Source organism: Dysidea avara, chromosome 13, assembly GCF_963678975.1.
Source record: "Dysidea avara chromosome 13, odDysAvar1.4, whole genome shotgun sequence".
In the NCBI taxonomy this organism is placed as follows: Eukaryota; Metazoa; Porifera; class Demospongiae; order Dictyoceratida; family Dysideidae; genus Dysidea; species Dysidea avara.
Genome location: NC_089284.1, coordinates 4005682 through 4026659, shown reverse-complemented (window position 1 = coordinate 4026659; position 20978 = coordinate 4005682). Strand labels below are relative to the sequence as shown.

Here is a 20978-nt window from a genome sequence, read left to right as displayed (position 1 = left end):
GCATGCATGTGGCCATAAAGACAAGTTGCTAAATTTCATAACAGCAGTGGGATCCGGGCTGTGAGATGCCTTTTATGACCAGTTCAGTTGACAGGCATGCACGATTGCATGAATAATCCCAGCACTGGCCAGCTTTCTGGCAGAGGCTTGGGCAGAGAGCCGGCTGAAATGTCCATGGATCCCACATGTAAATTAAACTGAAGAATATTCTAATAGGGTGAACCATACTAGCCTTTGCTTGAGGACATGTTCTGGTGGTAGTCATAGTTGGTAAATCGCGTGACTGGCGTGCCACGGTTTTCCTGATGGATTGCCGTGCGTGAAAATATAAGGATCATTACGTATCGAGGTAAAATACTAGCTACGGAAAATGCAGTGAAATGGCCAGTTTTGATGCATTAAATAATCGAGAGATAGTCCATGGCGCAGTATTGCTAGGAATGCCACGTAAGCTTTGTAAAAACGCACAGTAGTTATTTTATTATTTATTGTTAATCAGCAGGACCCTCCAGGGGTATAATGCTGATGTGCAATTACATGTGTACAATTTCAATTAGTTACTTAACTATATTTAGCACATATTTATCGAATCACGTATTGTGGTTGTTGTCGGTATTAAATATTCATCGAATTACATTTAGTAGATGTTGGTGGTGTCGACATTGTATATATATATATTTGGCAGGTGGTCAGGTTGTTTCATCACGTGATCCAGTGCACGTGATCCCCTCTCAGCGCAGGTCAGTGACAGGTGAGTAGCTGCTATTGCATTTTACGAGCCTTTGTTGTAATCTGTATGGCTCAATGTAGGATTTTTGGCCCCTGCAGCTAACTCGAGCCTATCTGGGCGAGAGTTCCATAGCCCAAAGAAAGCCCATAATGGGGTAGCAGGGGGTTCTATTAAGTAGCTAGTTGGAGTAATTTAAACCTTGCCAAAATGATCATCTTGTTTGAGCTTGGTTTTCCTGTCGCCCAAATGAGGTCTTGTCGCCCTTGATAGGCGCTGTTAAGCATTAGCACGTGTGCCTGCCTGTTCATGGCTACCTGGCCACCTCCATGTGAACCGTGCCAGCAGCGCGGTTAGGAGCTGCAAACAGCTACTGGTTGTTGATACTGGCTGGCATAGAAAGGAACATGTTTCAAAACATTTAGTGAGTGATGTTGTATCAGTGCCACACCCTGATCTGGCAAGCAGTCAGCTGTCAGACTACGCCAGCTTCATTGATACTTGGCTACATGACACTACAGTATAGTACCGTGGCCTTTGTTTGATTGAAGTTTTTTTTTGGTCATAGTTTTGACTTATGAATTATGCTAAGACTGCTATTGGTGTGCCACCAGCTAGCATGTTGCCAAGTTGGCAGTATTGGTAGCGGTAGTTGTAACTTGTTAATCTATAATATACGTGTGTATGCAAGTGCGTTTTAGTGGCTGCACGGCCTGTTGGATTTTAGCATTGTAGTCATGTGCTGACCTAGCTGATGTGCAGTTGCACTATGTCCCCAGCTCACAGTGCAGTCATAGTGAGTAATATTGGCTCACCTACTTGTGCACTCTTGACACAATCATAATTGATGTGTTCCCCGTATCCAGAGAGTTGAGACACAGCTCAGTCTGACGTGTCTAGTATGTGTCACTAATCTGATACTGCTTAGAGCAATCTCACATCTCTATTCATAGTGTAGAAATCTGTGTTAAACGTGCCTGGTGTGATTTCGATAAGACCAGTGTGTGATACAGCTGGCATGTGGAAATGATCGAATAGCTTAGTACGACTTTGTCTAGTTGCCTGAAGTAGTGCTACCAGATCAATAAGTCCTCACTCACTTGCTTTGTTCGGTGGTCACCATAGCTGTTGGCACTAGGCCTTTATGATTAGTGTGGGTGAAGAGGAGTCTTAGAGTACATGGCTGGACATGCTAGGCATTTAAAATTTTGCAGAGACCAAAGCCCAACCTCGTGTGATTGCTATGAAACTGTAATGTGCAATTGTACTGCACTAGTGACATAGCTGTCTCACCCACTGTGACTGATACTGAGTAATAGTGATGAAATGAGGTGATAAAGCTCATGACTATCCTGTGCTGTTAATATCTGTAAGATGGTGCAGGTACTAATAATACAACTGATATGTAGCCACAATCATGAGATGGTCAGGAGTATCAAAATAGTCCTATTCTGGCATGGCTGTTACATCTGCAACTAATGCATCAGGGTGTTTTCAGTATGTAACTGTGTTGTTGAAATTCCTGACACTTCCACTGCACATGATTGCCTCAAGTGTTAGCAATATATCTTATGTGTGGGTGTAGAGTCATGGCACAGCCAGGTGTCACATCTACTACAATTGATGCAGTCAGATGTAACAATATAACTGGTATATAACTGCACAGTGCTACTAGTGTAGCTGTCGTGTCCACTGAAGTTGGTGCAGTCAGGTGATGATGTATGGCTGCACTGGTGATGTTTTCTGCTACCTCCATTGTAATTGATATAGTCCGATGCTAACAGTATATACTGTACGGTGCTACTGGTGTAGCTGTCCTGTCCACTGTAGCTGATTGTGATGCAGTTAGGTGATGATATAGCTGTTGTGTGGCTGCACTGCTGATGTTTCTGTCACCTCCGCTGTGACATGTTTCTGTGCTAACAATATAGCTGATGTGTGGCTGTGGCTACAGTGCATGGTAATAATGTATAGCAGTACTATGGCTGTCTCATTTAATTCTATTTTTACCACTGATGTAGTTGGAAGCTAACAATATAATGACTGTACAGTGTTGTTGACGTAGTAATCACCTCAACTACAGCTGATGCATGCAATGTAGCTGTTGTGTAAATGTGTGATGACAAGAGGTCACGTTCACTGTGATTGATGGTCAGGTAGCTGATGTGTGACTGTACTGTGATACCAACATAGCTATCACATTAATTTTACTAGACTTGATGTACCCAGGTACTCATTCTTGACTGAAGAGTGCTACCAGCAGTGTCACGTTTACTGCAGTCAGGAGTTACCTGCATTGCTCAAGTGTGACTGTACTGAGTCACCAGAGTATCTGTCCCATATTTACTGTGATAATTATTGATGCAGTCAGGCACATGTATAGTTGATGTGTGACTGCAATGTATAGTTGCTCTATTTAGTGCAGCAGGTACTGCCGATCGACATTGCTGATGTGTGACTATTAGCCACCAACTTGCATGTCACTTTCTTCTTTTTTTTTTTGCGGTTGATATCGTCAGGTGTTACTCGTATTACAAATGCTACTGATGTAGCTCATGTTTGTGTGCTACTGACATAACTCATATTACCAGTGCTACTGATGTAGCTCATATTTGGGTGCTACTGACACAACTCATGTTACAAGTGCTACCGACGTAGCTCATAATTATGTTTGTGCATCGTTCATGTTTGAGGGCTACCAGTGTAGCCCATGTTTGGGTGCTACTGACATAACTCATGTTACAAGTGCTACCGACATAGCTCATAATTATGTTTGTGCATCATTCATGTTTGAAAGCTACCAGTGTAGCCCATGTTTGGGTGCTACAGATGCAGCCCACGTTTACTGATGTAGCTCATGCTTGAGTGCTAATGACATAGCTCATGTTTGAGTATTACTGGCGTAGCTCGTGTGTGAGTGCTACTGACATCAATCATGTTTGAGTGCTGCTAACTTGAGTGCTACTGACATTGCTCATGTATGGCTGTTACTAACATAACTCATGTCTGGGTGCTACTGATGTAGCTCATGTTTGAGTACTACTAACTTACCTCATTTGAGTGCTACAGACATATATAGCTCATGTCTGGGTGCTATTGACTTAGCTCCTGTCTGGGTACTGCCAATATAGCTTATGTCTGAGTGCTACCAACATAGTCCATGTTTGAGTATTAGCAAAGTAGCTCATGTACTGACGTCGAGCATGTTTGAGTGCTACCAACATGGCTCAGGACCTCTCCAGGATTTTTGTCCCACTCTAACATCTGTCACCCATGCTTACTCCTTTCGTCATGTTGTGGATGACAGTTTGATGTTGCGGCAGATGACGAAATATAATTCATTGGACTTATTTATTAATGGTTCCTGGGCATAATTCCCTCTCTCTGGACTACCATTCCATTAACTTTAAGGGAGAGAGGTACAACTGAGGGATGGTCCACCCTTCGACACTAATTTCAAAGACATTTCACTGACATTTAATTATTTTTTTTGTACTCAGCCATCATAATTATGTTATGTGCACTGTATTTGTTACAGTAAAAAAAAAAATCAAAAAAAAAATCTGAATAATGCTAATGTTTGAGTGCTATTGACATAGCCTGTATTTGAGTGCTATCCCGACATAATATTATATAGATCATGTTTGAGTGCTACCTGCATAGCTCCTGTCTGAGTGCTACTGATGTAGTTCATGTTACCAGCTTACCTCTTGAGTGCTACTAACATAGCTCATGTCTGAGTGCTACTGATATAGCTCGTGTTTGAATGCTACCAAACATAGCTCATGTCTGAAATTGAGTACTACTAATGTTCATAGCTCATGTTTGCGTGCTACTGATGTAGCTCATGTCTGAGTGCTACTGATATAGCTCGTGTTTGAGTGCTACCAAATATAGCTCATGTCTGAAATTGAGTACTACCAATGTTCATAGCTCATGTTTGCGTGCTACTGATGTAGCTCATGTTTGCGTGCTACTGATGTAGCTCATGTCTGAGTGCTACAGATATAGCTCATGTTTGAGTGCTACCAAATATAGCTCATGTCTGAAAATTGAGTGCTACTGATGTGCATAGCTCATGTTAGCTATGTTTAAAAGTCACAATGATGTATGCATTGCAGATGTCGTCATAAGAACTTGGTCGAATTGATGGGATATTGTGCTTCTCCACCAATGCTTGTATTTGAGTATATGGAGCAGGGTACTTTACATGACAGATTATTTGAGGTATACTTGACAATTAACCAACTACTTTTGAACTCTTGTATTTCACAGAAAACACCTTCACTGACATGGCGGGAAAGAAGTAGGATACTTAAAGATGTTAGCCATGGATTGGCATGGCTTCATGCAGTTGAACCTCCCATTATGCATGGTGATGTGAAAATGTGAGGTTTAACCACGTGAAATTGATGCTTTAAGTTTGTCCTGTTAGGCGCAACATTCTATTAGATGAGAATCTTCGAGCCAAGCTGGGTGATTTTGGTTTCTCGCAAGAAATACCGCAGATATCAGATGGACGATCTGTGATCACTGCTGCTTTGGTTTCTCGTTCATCAGGATACGCAGCACCTGAAACTGATACGGCACATGTTTCTGTAAAAACAGACATGTAAAGTTATGGAGTGGTAAGTGTGAGCATGTGAGAATCCACCAACTACACTTTACTTGCTTTTTTTGTCATGCATGTGTAGGTAGCTCTTGCAACATACACAGGTAAAGAGGCATATGACAAACACCGAGATGATCCAAAGTTGGTATGAATATTAATTATGTTACAAGTACATACTGGTAGGGACAACTATCACATTATATTATTAGCATTGAAACAAATATTTTGTCTATATACACCTAACATTGTAGTAATACAAAAATTTATCTTTTCATCATACAGTAAATAGCTAATGGCTACCAATAAGCTAAGGTATACTTATATAGGTGAAATAGCTATATGTATCACAACTTACAGCACTTTACACATAGTTTTCATGTTTTCAGCCTCACTTTTCCCTGACAATGATGAGGCATTGTTAGGTAAAACTAAGCCCAAACAAGCCTTCAGATCAACCCAAAAACCTTTCAACAAATTGCCTTGGAATTAAAAGAAAAACATTAAATGGAATTTTCTAGTGATTTGGTAAGTAACTGACTGATGCCATCAGAGAAGCATAATTCAATAATGGCTAAGGCTACAGGCTGATTTTTCACTGTTCGACATTGCTTCAGTTGGACACGTGCCTTTTGGCATACCACAGTATGTACAATGCATTCTTTATAAAATTACCAGTGTCCTCCTTTGTGTCCTATTCATCTTTGCTGACAGTGAAAGGTGTCGATTTGGTGGTAGCATGTGATGGCTTCCCTCGTAATGAAAATCGTCCGTATTTTTCATAGTAACTACTTTAATTGCAGAGGTACTTATCAAATAGTTCTTGATTCTTTATGCTGCATAACGGGTTGAACATACGTAATTTCCTAAAAATTTGGCAGAAATAAAATTTATCTATTCGTGTCTGGTTGTACAATTTGGAAAAAATGTACCAACCCGGTGCTATTGTTGAATTTTTAGGGATCTATCCCTAATACAGTCTGCACGCTTCATGGCTATGTTATTTGCAATCCGTTTACTGCTTACTTTCTGGATTTATTTCTACAGGGACCAACAGAAATGTCTTGAGGTGGAGCTAACGATACCACAGGCCACAGCACTATATACTATGATTGCCTACATTATCCAGGAGGCAATCATAGTATGCATGATTGTAGTATGATTGCATGATTGTAGTATGTAGTATATCTGTTTCCATGTTTTCTTAGTTAACAAGATCATAATACCAATACCACATCAAAAATTCCCAGTACATTTGACTCAAACCAAACATGTATATATTTGCCCCAAATCTGTTTAACTATTAAAGCGACTATTTCAAGTTACTATTTAAGTTTTCCAAGTGCATATTGTGAGTCTTGAATACAGATGTGTTTGAAACAGATAAAAGTTTTAAATGTCTAAAATTGCTAACTTTCATATTTAGCCTTTAGCACTTTTCTTAGGGTAAACAGGTATCAGGTGTTAATTGTACAACACCAGCACTATAATGATTGTGTGCTTGTTGTTAATTTGAAAGTAGTGGAGTGGTGGTCAGAGACCAATTTTTAATTGTAGTCACCATGGATACTTCATGTCACATAATGTAATTTGCAAAACTTATCAGTTCATTATACAGTATCATCATTGTCATCACTTGAATCAGTTATTGACAAGTTTGAACATATAGTTACGCCATGGTTTAGTAAGGAATTAATCAAGTGAACCAATTTAAGGTACACATTACGACAATTGTAGTGCGTTATAGCATTTGGATTTAATCCAAGGCCATTGTACAAAATTGTACTTGCAGATGTTTTGAAATCATCTGGGTAGAATCTTGGTGGTGATACTGACTCATGTAACATGCACTGTGCCCACAAGTTAGCATCAAAATCTTGAAGCTGGTCTTGCACCCCTGTAATTCACATGTTACATCCGTGTTTGTGTATACATCTAAACTCACCATGCAGTACTGGCATGTCGTAAATATCATCAGGGCAGCCATGTGATGAACGAGCATGTCTGTTCTTTCTAATCGGGTGAGAATTCCACTCTGCAACAAATTTGTTAAGATCTTTCTGTAGAAGTTCCCCAAATACAAATGTAAGTGTGTATCTATAAAGTAGAAACAGATATTTATAACAATTATTATTAGGTACATTAGACCATCAAAACTTTCTAGGCTTACAGTACTTGTGTTATTGTGCACAACAAAATATATGTTCATATGCATTTGTTCACCATCTACTAGCTAGCACACATTTTACTTCAAACCATCTTACTCTGACCTGTGAATGGTTTTGGTATTATCATACAATCCCTCTGATTGAAGTCCCTATAACACAGAATTACCCTTTAGCATTGTGTAATAGTTAGACTTCAGACCACAGGGATCTAAGTGCTTTAGTAACCCAATGGCCCTGTGTCATGGCACCTGAGTGAAGCGAAGGTGCTAGCTACTACAGGGCCTAAATTACTTAGACCCCTGTGGTCTGAAGTCTAAGTTATTTAGACCCCTTATGTAGCTGTAATACCTTAACACTGTTGACAGCTGCTTGTAACAGAGAAATGTAGTGTTCATTAGTAGAAACAAGCCATTACTCCACCATAACAACAGTTATGGGTTTAAAATTACTGAAATTAATTTTCAGGTGGCTATGCATTGCAATGCTACCAGTGCAAGTGCATGTAATAAACATGAAAAGGATCTAAGTAACTTAGACACCTCCAAAATCACCACAAAAAGGGTCTAATGATACTATTACTAGGATAGTGTCACATACAACCATATAAATACACTAATGGGACATTGTAGCAACAGGGCATACATACAGTGCATAAGGAATACATACAGTAATACCAAGCATACTTTACATAAATCAATCCACCAGTTTGTCTTAAATCTCCGTAACTGAGACCACCAAGCTTCTATTCTCTGTAAATCACAGTAAGATATACATTTAGCAGAACAATTAAGCATACAATATTTGCTGTTGATGGTCCATATATAAAGCTCTTGGAGCCAGACAATCGATCAGTGTGATTCATCCTAAACGCAATGTGAATTTTAGCAACTGCACAGTTTTCAGTGCCATGGTCAGCATGTACCAGCCTCGGGCAGCCTATAGCAATGAAACAAGTTTCACATTCTTTGATACTAGTATCAATATTATCCTACTACAGTTCTAAGTCGTACTAATAGTTGTTATCCTATTAAAAGCATAAACAATTCAATTACTGTCACACAATATGACGAGTGCATGATAATCTTTTGTAGTCATGAAAACATGAATATCAACAACCAGCAGTATAAGAGATTAAAACTATTAAAATACACAGCTTTACTTACTTACCTCTTGCACTCTCTACACATTCCAAGTAATACCTGGCAATAACTTTAGGGTCATGATTCGTAGGAGAAAGATGCAGCCAAACTATTTTCTTGAATATCTATTAAGTACATAATATTATAATAAATACACAGATATGGAGCTGATCTAGTTGCATAATATCATGACAGTAGTGTGTCATGCAACCAAGAAATTAAAGCTGGCACATCTTACCATGTGCATATTGACAGGAAGAAAGAAAATGCTATTTTCAGTTCCATAATTTTATCTCCAAAGTACACCATTTTTTACACTATAGCTAGGGTATAGGCCACACAGAAAATTTGATTAAACTTGCTGCAGCTATTTGTGATATGGGTGGCCAATTGCAAAATTTCAGTGTTTTTTCTTAGGGTCTATGGGGCACTTTGCAAAAATTGTTATGAAATACAAATGTGTAAATGCTTGAAAATTTGGTACAGATAAAGGTAAATTCACGTAATAAGTTTACAAGGAATCTGATAAGTTTACACTCTGCTGCGAACATTTACTCGCATAATAATGAACTTTTTTCATGGCTACAAGGTAAACCGCTAATGGGAATAACTTGAAATTATATGTGTATATACATAGGCTGATCATAGCAATGCTTTTTGATGGTTAAAGAAGTAGCAGCTATAGATTTAAAAAGCAAAAGCCAAGCAACTGTAAACTGTGGGGTCAGGATGCTCTCTGACTTTGGGGCCATACAGAGTACAGAAAAATTGAATGCACACAAAAACAACCAAGTTGTGAAAAATGGGCGTGGCCTTCACTAGTCTGAGGAAAAATCAAATGTAATCAAGTTTTCTTTATGCAATCTCAAGTATAGGATCATGGCTTTGTACATACCTTAGCTATACAATAGCATATATATATATATATATATATATTACCCATCAATGCATCCATGTATTGACAGTCCATATTGTGTCAATTTGTCATACCCATCCAAGTGCCAGATATAATTAGGACCCTGTAGAATGTATCAATGTGCATCATTTCATATTACGTTGCACATCAATTACAATATGTGCTTAAAGTGCATACATATATATATATATTATTATTATATGTGTTTATGCACTGTATGATATACCGTATGGCAGTACTGTATATAGGGATCACAGAGGTGTATACTTCCTCACAAAAAAATATTGACAATAAACCAGCTAAACAATATCTTCATGGTGCCTTGGCAGTATTGGTGAGGTATTGTATAACCAAGCCAAACAGTACCTTTAGTACTTGCTAAGAATTAAAAAAATAATATTCATGGGATTTTCCACTGACTGATTGACTAAAGGATGACTTCAGACATGCAAATCTGAATAACAGCAAAAGCTATACAGGCTGGATTTTTCACTGTTCGATGTTGCTTCAGCCCAACAGGTACCCTTTGGCATACAGCAGCACATACAATGCATACATCGCAAACTTAACTTTTGATGCTCCTTTGTGTTCCAATTCTCTTCGCTGATAGCTCAAGGTGTTGATTTGTAGTAGTGCTACATAATGGCTTCCTTATGTTTGTAAGGGGAATCAACCCAGTTTTCCTGGATTTATTGCAGAGGTGCTTTCTCCTAGTGTTCTTTGTTTGTATCATTGTATAACAGGCTAAACATAGTTGAAAACAAAGCATACAATGGTCACTTCATTATTTTAGTAACTGATAGCTGGGGGATACACATTTAGATGAAAACAATAAGTATGGCACCATTCTTTCGGGTTCACCAGCCATAATAATGTTACAAAAAGTACTAAGCAAACAAAAACTTGAATTTAAATTTTTGATTGGAGATAACAGAAATAAAAAAAGAAGTAAAATAAGGGAGGCTGCCTACACATGAAGATATAATAGTGGTGGACATTTAATCCTTAATTCCATCACAACTACTTTTTATTTCTATGATCCCTAATTGAACTTCAAATTCCACTTGTTTAATATATGACTAAGAAATAACAGAACATGCATGGATAGACTAATTACATTTATAGTTAACTATGTCGTGCTTAGTGGACAATAAATTGCTTGATGTTAAAATTGTTGCACCTAGTCTGCATGGCTACAAGGCATACTCTTTTAGTACATGATTGATCACTACTTGGAAACACTACACAGTAGCGCTGAGTGATAACTTTTAATGTTCACATTAGATGTGGATAAACAATACTGATATACGTATTGCAACGTCACTGTTAGCGCTAATGAACAGCTTACCTTGCCCAAGAAGTTAAGTGGCAGTGTTCTAGTCTATAATTATCACATTCTATGATGCCATTAGTGCTTTTAAAATAAAATTCTTTAAATACTCTAATACAACAGTCAGTTTCTATTATTAAGTTTGTCTACACTATCAAACAATAGTCTAATCAAATATTAATTTTACATTATTATATTTTGTACCAAAAGAAGTGTATTCATCATCTTACACAATACAAAAGCTACAAACAGAGCAAGGTAATACAGTTTCAGTGAGCTATAACTAGTTTGGCTAATCACTAAAAGTAACTGTCCCTTGATTATTAGTAGGTACTAATCATTAGTCGGTACTAATCATTAGTTAATGTCACGCATATGTGAACGTACAATACTCATTTTGCTTTATGAAACTAGAGTTATACATAAGCATGCTTGAGTTCTATTTTAACACAAACCTTTGCAGTGTATATTCTCCGCTTAAGTCTCCTCTTCTTTCGAACTTCAACTCCCAAAGGGTCAATTTGTCTCATCATTCTCATCACTGTATCTCTATAATCAAACAAATCATATTGCCAAATATCAAAAACAGTACACTCTTTATTAACTACATTGTATTGTACATAATTTCAAATTTAAGGGCTTCCACAAAATCACTGCCCACAAACATATGATGCATGGTTATAGTTATATAAGAAGCTTCCTATATCCTGGTTATTACACTTGAACATATAGGAGTGCATCCTTATGTACCCATACCTTCTAATACGCAATCTAAATTTTCTGTGTAAAATCCTCCATACAGCACGGTAGCCACGTAGCCGATCAGATGTTTTTACTATTGGCTACAAAAATTATAAAATCATCAAAACAATAATCATAATAATGAAATACCACAATAATCGTCTTCACTGATTCTTCAGGAGGATCAGGACAGCGTCTCTTTAACCTCAAACGTCTTAGTTGTCGCTTAAGCCAAGACATGCTAAAACATATAATATTATGTATACAGTGAACAGTAGTAAGAGTATAGAAATGAACATGAAGTATATACCGTACGCAAGGAAATTTTGACGTAAGAAAAATTTGATGAATTCAGACTTCAGCGGATTTGATGTATAAAATGTTGACGAAAATCAAGAAATTGTAGGCAAAACCTGTACTTTTAAGGGTGCTTATAAACATTTGACAAATTTTTTTGACGTCAAAATTTCCTTGCGTACGGTACATCCATTTTTGTTATACGTATATACATTATCGACATGTACCTTTTTTTAACTCCATGTATACGTTTCAAGCGTTCTAGTATGATCTTGTATGGTCTTCCAGAGTAAAAATATTCATATATTACTACAAAAAAAGTTAAAATGGGTATAGGAATGCATTTCAGTTTTGAACGTACAAACTTTAAGCATAATGGTATACAATGTATAAATATGTATACTATAAGCACGTCTACAATTGTAAGCTGCTGTCAACTTAACTTGCAGGTTTCATTTTTGGTAAAGTAGAGAACAAAATTGGTGGGTACATGATTGGTTAACATTATATAATGTGAGTTAATATTAGCATCAACTATGTTTATATACTCCACAATGTACTTTACATGTTTTTCAACACACAAAATTATGGCAGTTAACATTATGTGACCGGATTTGTGAAAAGTGGTCTTCCACACACATCAGATTTGCCAACTTTGACAATCTATAACGTCATGTTAGAAAGAGCTATTGACTTTAAATTTGGTCAGAAGTGAACACCAACATGGTTGAATGGATGGTGAAAATTTCAGTGTAATATGTTACTTGAATACTAAGATATGGTCTCCCAAGTTTATGGAATTGGATGTGTGTGGAAGACCCCTTTTCGCAAATTCGGTCACATATATAGCATGCATGTACATGGTTCAGTATTATACAGATTGCACAATTATGCTGAAGGTCCACTGGTATCCTGTACTGGATGGTGGCCAGGTTGATTTTAAATTAGCTGAAACTGTTAAAACTATAGAAGCAATCAAAATTTGGTATAGACCATACAGTGGGTGATTTGTTAATGTCAGTCCTAGCTACCAAAAGAAAAGGGATGAAGCCTAAGGAATACAGTGGTTTATGGCTTGTACTGCCAATCATAACTACCACTTGGTTGCTAGGAGACATTACATTCTTACAATCCAAGGGGGTGGCCATAAATGTACTAAGCCTACTCCCATTCAATTAGCAAGGTCACAACAAGAGCAATGAATGACAGTTACCTGAATTGTAAAATCTAACTCTTAGTCCCACTCTGTCCTACCACAACTGATCATGACAGGACATTACGACCAGTCTACTGCAAAAATTATATTTGTCTCTGCTTGTGTCCCTGTTGTAAGTGCTCTAAACTCTCCTGCCCTGTAAATTTTGATTATGTAGCTAAGTTTGTGTTTTTGGTTGAGGTGGAGGTTATGATAATATAGTGGACTGTACCTGGTCACAGCACCAAAATGCTGCGGAACGTTCCTATCCTGGCCAGGTCCGACTCGGGATTGGCGGAGTGGAGGGGGATTCGAGCCACGTACAATCTGAACACCTCGTGTTGTACCCACAATCGAAAGTATATAACATACACGTGCAGTACAGACATGCGCACAATATAATAACTAAATAATTAGAGTTCTAAATAGGGAAGTTACTGTTCAGTCGTCACGACATCCTCCGGGGGGGCAGCAAGGATTCTGGCCCAAGTCTTGAACTGTTCAGTTGCCCTTCTCGCTGAAGCTCGTCTCGGATGAGACCCCCCAGTCTCTGAATCTGTCCGTACCACTGGTTGCTCAGGTTGTAACTTGGGTCCTGGAGTAGGCTGCACATTCCCATCAGTATCCTCCTGTCCAGCAGTTACCTCCAAAGGGTAGAGCCTTGTGATAGCCCTGTTAGTTGTCCCATTATTTGTTCTAATTGTTGCTGCTCGCACTAATCCATCTCTTCCAATGATAAGGTCCTCAATCACAGCCATCTTCCAAGTAGCTCGGGGAGCATCATCATGAATGAGCACTACATCACCCTTCTTCACCAGTTGAATGTTATTACCTGAGGACTTGTGATGTTCCCTTAACGAAGTCAAGTATTCATGACGCCATCTTGTTTGAAAGTCCCTGATTATGGCTGCTTGAGTGTTAGCACTCTTCCTCATTGAAGTGGCATTTCCAAATGTGGGATCAGTAAGCTCATCGACATCCACCATCTCATGGGGAAGGCAAGTAATTCTTCTCCCGTGCAGCAAGTGAGCAGGTGTCAGTGGCTCAGGGTCACCCATCTCTGATGACACAAACGTTAGGGGACGATCATTCAAGATGGCCTCAATCTCCACAACAATAGTCTCTAGGGTTTGGAGAGATACATGCCGCCTTCCAAGGACCTTCTTAATGGTGGTTTTTGTGAGCCCCACTAGCCTTTCCCAGAAGCCACCATACCAGGGGGCTCTCTTGGGTATGAACTGCCAAGTGACACCTCTCCTTCCTAACTCCTCCTTAACTTCTGTCTTCTCCATTAGTAAGCGAAGTTCCTCAGCTGCCGACATGTATGTAGAGCCATTGTCAGATATCATCAACTTCGGCAGTGACCTCCGGCCAGCAAATTTGCGGAAGGCCAAAAGGAAAGTTTCAGTAGATAGATCTTGTACAATTTCCAAGTGAACTGCGCGGGTAGTAGCGCGGGTAGTAGCGCAGGTAAAAAGGCACAAATAAACCTTCACTTCTTGTTCAGCTCGTTTCACATATAGTGCTCCGGTAAAATCTACCCCCGTATATGTGAAGGGATGAACATCTTGTGTCCGCAAACAAGGTAGTGGAGGTGGATCTGGTGCTGAATATGGCTGCCCTATCACTCGTAAGCAGGTAACACAGTGGCGTAAAATTGATTTGATATACTGGCGTGCGGCTGGAATCCAGTATGTCTGGCGTAAGGCAGTTAGTGTGGCACCAGTGCCAGCATGGTGCAGTGTCACATGTACATCATGGATAATCAAATAGGAAAACCGATGTCTAGGAGGTATGAGGTAGGGGAACTTGGTTGTTTTACTCACCGGAGCGTTGTGGATGCGTCCACCACAGTGTAGGAATTCATGTTCGTCCAGAAACAGTCTAAGCTGACGAACAAGTAGTAGTCTAGATGTCTTCGGTTGCCTGGCTACAAGCTTCAGATTGGCTATCTCCTTCTTATACACATCCTGCTGTACATCTTTCACCCACTTGAACCTCACTGTAGTGAACTCCATGGCACTGATTGGTCCATAACGTCGGTGGTCTGGTTGAGCTCTTACATTATCTATGAAGCGGAACACATAAGCAGTTACACGTAATAGCTTACTAAGAGTGTTGAAGCGATCTAGCATGATGACACAATGTAAACCAACTGTAGGTGTGATGGGTTCAGCTGGAACAAACTCAGTTGCTACTGCTGCTGCAACAAGAAGGGGGGGTAGAATTGGCTGATCAAAGGATGGCCATCTGTTAGGTGTAGTGAGCCATGCTGGTCCGTGCTGCCATAATGTGGATGACATCAGTGCCTCTGTGGTGATTCCCCTTGTAAGTAAGTCTGCTGGATTCTCCAGGGTGGGGCAGTATTTCCAATCAGCTGTTGGTAGTAGTGACCGAATCTCAGTTATGCGGTGACGAACAAATGTTGGTAGTTGCTTACGACTATTCACCCAGTGTAATACAATTTGGCTGTCCGACCAAACGAAGATAGATGGGTCTTTGAGGGGAATTGCCTTCACCACAAAGTGGGTCAAACGTGTTGCAACCAATGCCGCCATGAGTTCCAAGCGTGGTAATGTGAGTTCTTTCAGGGGTGCCACACGAGATTTAGCCACTATGAACGATACTTCATCACCCTGTGTGAGAAATACTACAGCACCGTAAGCCTTCAGGCTTGCATCAGCAAATGAGTGTAGTACTGGTTGCACGAAAGCTGAAGAAAAGTACCTTCTACTAACAGAAAGTTGAGTGACTGACTTCAAATCAGAGGCAACATCTATCCACTCTTTATGGATCTCTTCATCTAAGGGCTCATCCCAAGCAACCTTACGTATCCACAGCTTCTGCATCAGTATTTTAGCTCTAATAACTACTGGAGCTGCAAGGCCTAGTGGGTCAAATATCTTGGAAAGATCTTGCAAGACTTCTCTTTTAGTCACCAGATGATCATGTGCCAAAATAGTGGGTTTGGCTGCTAGGGAGAGCTTGTCTGTTGTAGTATTCCATCGCAGACCTAGTATGTTGACTGACTGACTGTCATCACTGACGTTGTCTTGAGCTGCAATTGTCATCAACTCAGTACTATTGGATGACCAACTGTGCAAATTCATGTTAGCACTGGACATTATAGCTCTTGCTTCTCTGTAGTAGCTTATGACTGCTTGTTCTGTTGCACCACCAGTTATGACATTGTCTACGTACAGGTTTGATCTCATGTCATCAGAAACGGCTGTGTTTTGCTGCTGAAGATGGTACTGCAAAACAGCATTGAGCATGAAAGGTGAGCTTGTCGCACCAAATGGAACGACATTAAACCGATAAATACAAAACTGGCTGGATACATCAGTAGGATCGGTTAACCAGAAGAAGCGAGTATAGTCTCTATCATCGGGATGTAGACGGACGTGTAAGAACGCCTTCTCTATATCAGTAGACACTCCAAAGCGATGACTCCTGAAACGAACGAGGATAGAGCATATATCACTAACACAGGGTGAACCGATCAACAGACAGTCATTGAGACATGGATATCCAGACGATTGCCGACAGCTGCAATCAAAAACAATCCGTATAGGAGTTGTTGGCGAGTCTTTCTCAACTGCATGGTGTGGGATGTAGTGGATACTGGATTCATTATCTGTTGACTTTACACGTTCAATAAATCCTCTAGCCTCTTGTTCGACAATGATGCTATTGTATACCATTAGTAGGTTTGGTGTTTTAGCCAGCCGTTTAAGCATTTGACGTGTTCTGTTCTGAGCAATAATGAGGTTGTTGGGTAAGGTGGGAGGATTGGGTCGCCAAGGAAACCTGGCAACGTAAGCCCCATCAGGGTCTCTGGTGATACACGAAGAGATGTAGTGTTGAAGCATATCTTCTTCAGCACTGAGATCACTCATTGACACTCCTACAGATTCCAGGTTCCAAAAACGTTCAAGGTCAAAGTCACATTGTTGATTGACTGTTAACATCATGGTGCTGATGTTTGAGTGCTGAGTGTTAGCCAGTTGTACTGGTCCTGAGAGAAGGTAGCCCAGTTTAGAAGCCACTGCAGTAGGTCCTCCTCCTACTCCTCTTACAATGTGATCTCCTACAATGTCCCAGTAGTGGTCCACACCAACTAATAGAGAAATCTCAAATTCGCATTCTGCGGAAAGTGGATGAGCCAACTGGAGGTTCTGTAGGTGTGGTAGGTGAGTCATACTGATGCTAGTAGTGTTCTGTAGTGGCGTAGCGATACGTGGTACAATTATCACTGACAGCGGTATAGCATGTCCATCGTTGGTCAATAAGTTGATCATGGCAACATCCATCTTGCGGTTAAGTTGACAGTTTGCTCCAAAGGAAGAGATGTTGATGTCTTCTTGTTGATAAGGTTGTAGCACTAAGGAGCAGGCCAGATCTTGAGTGATAAATGATCGCTGGGATCCCTCGTCAAATAGCAGGTTGGCTACTGTACTTCTGTTCCCATGTGAGACTGTTGCTATAGCAGTCTTGAGTAAGCATACTCTGTTCAGTGTAGTGCAGGATGGTGGCAAAGTCATGGACAATGAGGTAGTGTCAGTTGTGTTAGAGCTCACAGGATTTGTTGGTGGGAGATTACAGATCTGCGGCTGTGTATTGTTAGCTGGTGGAATGGGATAACCTGAGACTGCACCAGTGTGGTGTTGTCCAACGTGCGTAGGTTGTGAGGAGTGTCCAGTATGTGGCTTAGCATGTTGGCCAGTGGGTTGCGGCTCATAACTGCATAGGCTCGTGTGATGCTTACGCCTACAATTGTGACATCTGTGCTTGGAATTACAGTAGGAGACCTTATGATGACCCAAGCAATTGAAGCAGAGCTTTTCTTGACGAACTACAGCTGAGCGTTGCTTTGGGTCCTTGATAACATCACACACAGAAGGGGAGTGTGGGCCTTTGCAGAATGGACACTGCGGTTTACCTCTGGCTCCACCAATAGACTTGTTAGTAGCTGCAGCATGAAACAGTGCAGTCGGTGGCAAGGTAGAATTATGAGCATCTGTCTGTGACGATGATCCTGCCTCAAGAATGTAAATTTCAGTGAGGATGGCTTCTTGCAGTTCATCAATTTTCCACTCTTGTCTCCCATGTGCCCTGGCTAGGTTCTGTTTGATCTTGGGTGGAATTTTCCCAAGAATGATAGTGACAAGCATGCTGCTGTAAGTGTCCTGTGATTTTCCAAGTGAAGCCAGGCTACGGATGTGCCCTTCAATGGTGTCGTGAAACTCACGTAGGCTGGCGAGTGTACCACTAGGACTATGGATATCAATTAAAGCTTGCATGTGAGCCTCTATCTGTTTATGTGGTTGACCAAAACGTTCCTTTAACAGGTCAATGGAGTGTTGGTAATTAGCATTAGTCAGTTGGAAGCCTGCAATAACACGAGCTGCTTCTCCTTGTAGTTGGCTTCTGAGATAACTCAACTTCTGTACTCCAGTTAAGGAGGTGCTATTGTGCACAGATGCTTCAAAGGTATCCCAGAATGACTGCCACAGAATGGGATTGCCACTGAATTGTGGTAATTCTAACTTAGGTAGACGGGTAACAGTGCTTGCATGATCTGCCTGACGCTCGGTGGCAGGTGGGGGAGGTGCACGTGGAGAGATTGTTGTGTCTCTTGCAGTGATAGAACTTAGGCGATGGGTTATCTTGGCTTTTGCTCTTGATATCGCAGCGTTGGTCTCTTCAGCTTGCAGTATTTCAGCTTCAATGGCCTCGTCTTCTTCGGTAGCTTCAAGTATCTTAGCGTCTAATGGGGTTATAAGTTCGTGCTTACGTATAAGCTGATCATGGAGATCCCTCAGAGTGGCTGTATTATCTTCGCTGAGGGGTTGTGGGTTCGCTAACACTTCGTCGACGCTCGCCAATATCTTCTTAAGGTGTGTTCTGTATCCTCTCCGTGAACATTGGGCTCGCTTAATGTCCGCCATAATCCGTCTTCTTCAGCTCACAGCACCAAAATGAGGTGGAGGTTATGATAATATAGTGGACTGTACCTGGTCACAGCACCAAAATGAGGTGGAGGTTATGATAATATAGTGGACTGTACCTGGTCACAGCACCAAAATGCTGCGGAACGTTCCTATCCTGGCCAGGTCCGACTCGGGATTGGCGGAGTGGAGGGGGATTCGAGCCACGTACAATCTGAACACCTCGTGTTGTACCCACAATCGAAAGTATATAACATACACGTGCAGTACAGACATGCGCACAATATAATAACTAAATAATTAGAGTTCTAAATAGGGAAGTTACTGTTCAGTCGTCACGACATTGGTACCAACTTTTAAAACGTCTTAATTTTGCATGTTGTCTACATGTACATGCAGTAATTAGTTAGGGCAGTTGGCACATGTTGCCATCTGACCCTCAACACCACCATGCTATTTTTGTACAATCATTAATGTAATCTTGCATCTGTTGTTGTAAAGCAATAATAAATAAATAAAATAAGCCTTTGATTTCACAGTAGTGAACATGTACACTGCTTTGAAATTTCATTGTAAAGACCACGAACTGAACACGATAGGGTAATAATGGCAATGTGCGTCTATCAATGTAATGCCCGACTATGCACTGATATGGGCTGAGGGTGGGGAAAGGTCAGGGATGGTGGGGGAATTGATCACTAAATTTCCCCTGACATACAGTATAGCTAGTGGGGATTTGTCTTCACTAAAGAAATTCACTCAGACAGCAAATTAAAAGTGTGTGCTTCAGTAGTGTCTCAGGTGCTAGATACTACGTTCATATACTAGAATCCACTCGAACTAACTCATTACTAGACCAATGCCACATGACCGTACAAATCCCGATCCCCTCCTAGCCCCCCGCAGTATTCTAGGGCAAGGGGGTGTCACTCAGGCTCTTGCTGTAGGTAGATCTGCGACCGCGGTCAAACTCTAAGTCAACGGTCAAGGCCACTAAATAGCCCTTACAGTGGGTCAAGGGTAAAGACGATATGGAAGGTTCGAAACCCACAATCGAAAACTATACGTAGCTATTATCAAGTTTACGGGATTATACGTAACTCACAAGAAGTAAGGATCTCTAAGATGTTTTAAAGCTCCAACAGGCGCTTCGCCGTAATAATGATTTTTCTCTCCCAGCTGCTGGTAGCACGCACTAAGAAAGTATTATACTAGGTTACAAGCGCAGGTGCATATAGGAAAATAGAGAAATAAGTGTAGGTCAAAAGTTCGACAAGAAACGCTCAAGTCACAGGTCATAGACGATAAACGCTGCAAGTCAAGGGTCAAGGTGAAATTTTCCCTGGTCAAGACTTTGACCGCGGTCGCAGATCTACCTACAGCGTGAGCCGACATGACACCCCCTTGCAGGGGTTTGCAGGTCGACACTTGGTCGGGGTTTGCATCGCTAGTACTTCCCCAGTAGGTGGGGAATTGTAATTTTCAGTGATGCAAATCGCCACCTTCCCCCACCTCAGCCCTTATTACTGTGGTAGTCGGGGATTATATTTGTCTCATGGCAGTGACCTCGATTGTGAGACACCCGTTTCACTTTAGGATATTTAGCTCAAAGATTGTCTCTTAGGCTCCTAGGCTATGGGTGAACACCTCGAACAGGCTCTGCCTTCTGTGCGTACACCCTCCAGTGCCTAACTGGTAAAGTAGATAATAACAATAACAAGGTAGCTATAGTCTTACCAGCACCCAGGTGCGGCGTAGAAGACGGTCGATCATTTGAGGCATCCATGACTATTTACGACAGGTATAGCTACCACTGCCGGAACAGCCGAGGAAACAGTTACACGCTCTGTACTGTTGCTCTATATAAAGCACGTTGTAATGCGGAGGCACGTGACGCAGCATCAT

General features: G+C 40.7%; 3 protein-coding genes and 1 long non-coding RNA gene across 7 annotated transcripts; 1 reads left to right on the top strand and 3 right to left on the bottom strand.

The window, feature by feature from the left end:
- The first annotated feature begins 320 nt into the window (after window positions 1-320).
- On the top strand, window positions 321-6402 carry LOC136242674 (uncharacterized). Of its 3 annotated transcripts, XR_010694608.1 has the most exons (6): window positions 321-447; window positions 4849-4954; window positions 5003-5115; window positions 5163-5355; window positions 5422-5484; window positions 6384-6402. It is a non-coding gene; the product is annotated as an uncharacterized lncRNA (long non-coding RNA). The 3 variants fall into 3 exon arrangements; XR_010694607.1 differs by lacking the exon at window positions 6384-6402 and having other exon boundaries at window positions 5422-6040; XR_010694609.1 differs by lacking the exons at window positions 321-447; window positions 6384-6402 and adding an exon at window positions 729-751 and having other exon boundaries at window positions 5422-6041.
- Window positions 6403-6764: 362 nt separating this feature from the next.
- LOC136242672 (uncharacterized) lies at window positions 6765-8762 on the bottom strand. Its single transcript, XM_066034115.1, has 6 exons — window positions 8672-8762; window positions 8301-8440; window positions 8188-8253; window positions 7607-7653; window positions 7282-7433; window positions 6765-7233 (listed from the first exon to the last, which is right to left on the bottom strand). The coding sequence occupies exons 2-6, from the start codon at window positions 8364-8366 to the stop codon at window positions 6947-6949; spliced, it is 618 nt and encodes a 205-aa protein (XP_065890187.1). The 5' UTR covers window positions 8367-8440; window positions 8672-8762; the 3' UTR covers window positions 6765-6946.
- An 816-nt stretch (window positions 8763-9578) lies between these two features.
- Window positions 9579-20922, bottom strand: LOC136242673 (uncharacterized). 2 transcript variants are annotated; one of them, XM_066034116.1, is made up of 6 exons: window positions 20811-20922; window positions 12155-12236; window positions 11781-11871; window positions 11646-11731; window positions 11345-11438; window positions 9579-9662 (listed from the first exon to the last, which is right to left on the bottom strand). In XM_066034116.1, the coding sequence occupies exons 1-6, from the start codon at window positions 20857-20859 to the stop codon at window positions 9579-9581; spliced, it is 486 nt and encodes a 161-aa protein (XP_065890188.1). In that variant the 5' UTR covers window positions 20860-20922. The 2 variants fall into 2 exon arrangements, with proteins under 2 accessions (XP_065890188.1, XP_065890189.1); XM_066034117.1 differs by lacking the exon at window positions 9579-9662 and adding an exon at window positions 9993-10303.
- On the bottom strand, window positions 13459-19410 carry LOC136242671 (uncharacterized). The gene is made up of 2 exons (XM_066034114.1): window positions 19193-19410; window positions 13459-19139 (listed from the first exon to the last, which is right to left on the bottom strand). Exon 2 carries the CDS (start codon window positions 19071-19073, stop codon window positions 13557-13559), a length of 5517 nt encoding a protein of 1838 aa, XP_065890186.1. The 5' UTR covers window positions 19074-19139; window positions 19193-19410; the 3' UTR covers window positions 13459-13556.
- Window positions 20923-20978: the final 56 nt, after the last annotated feature.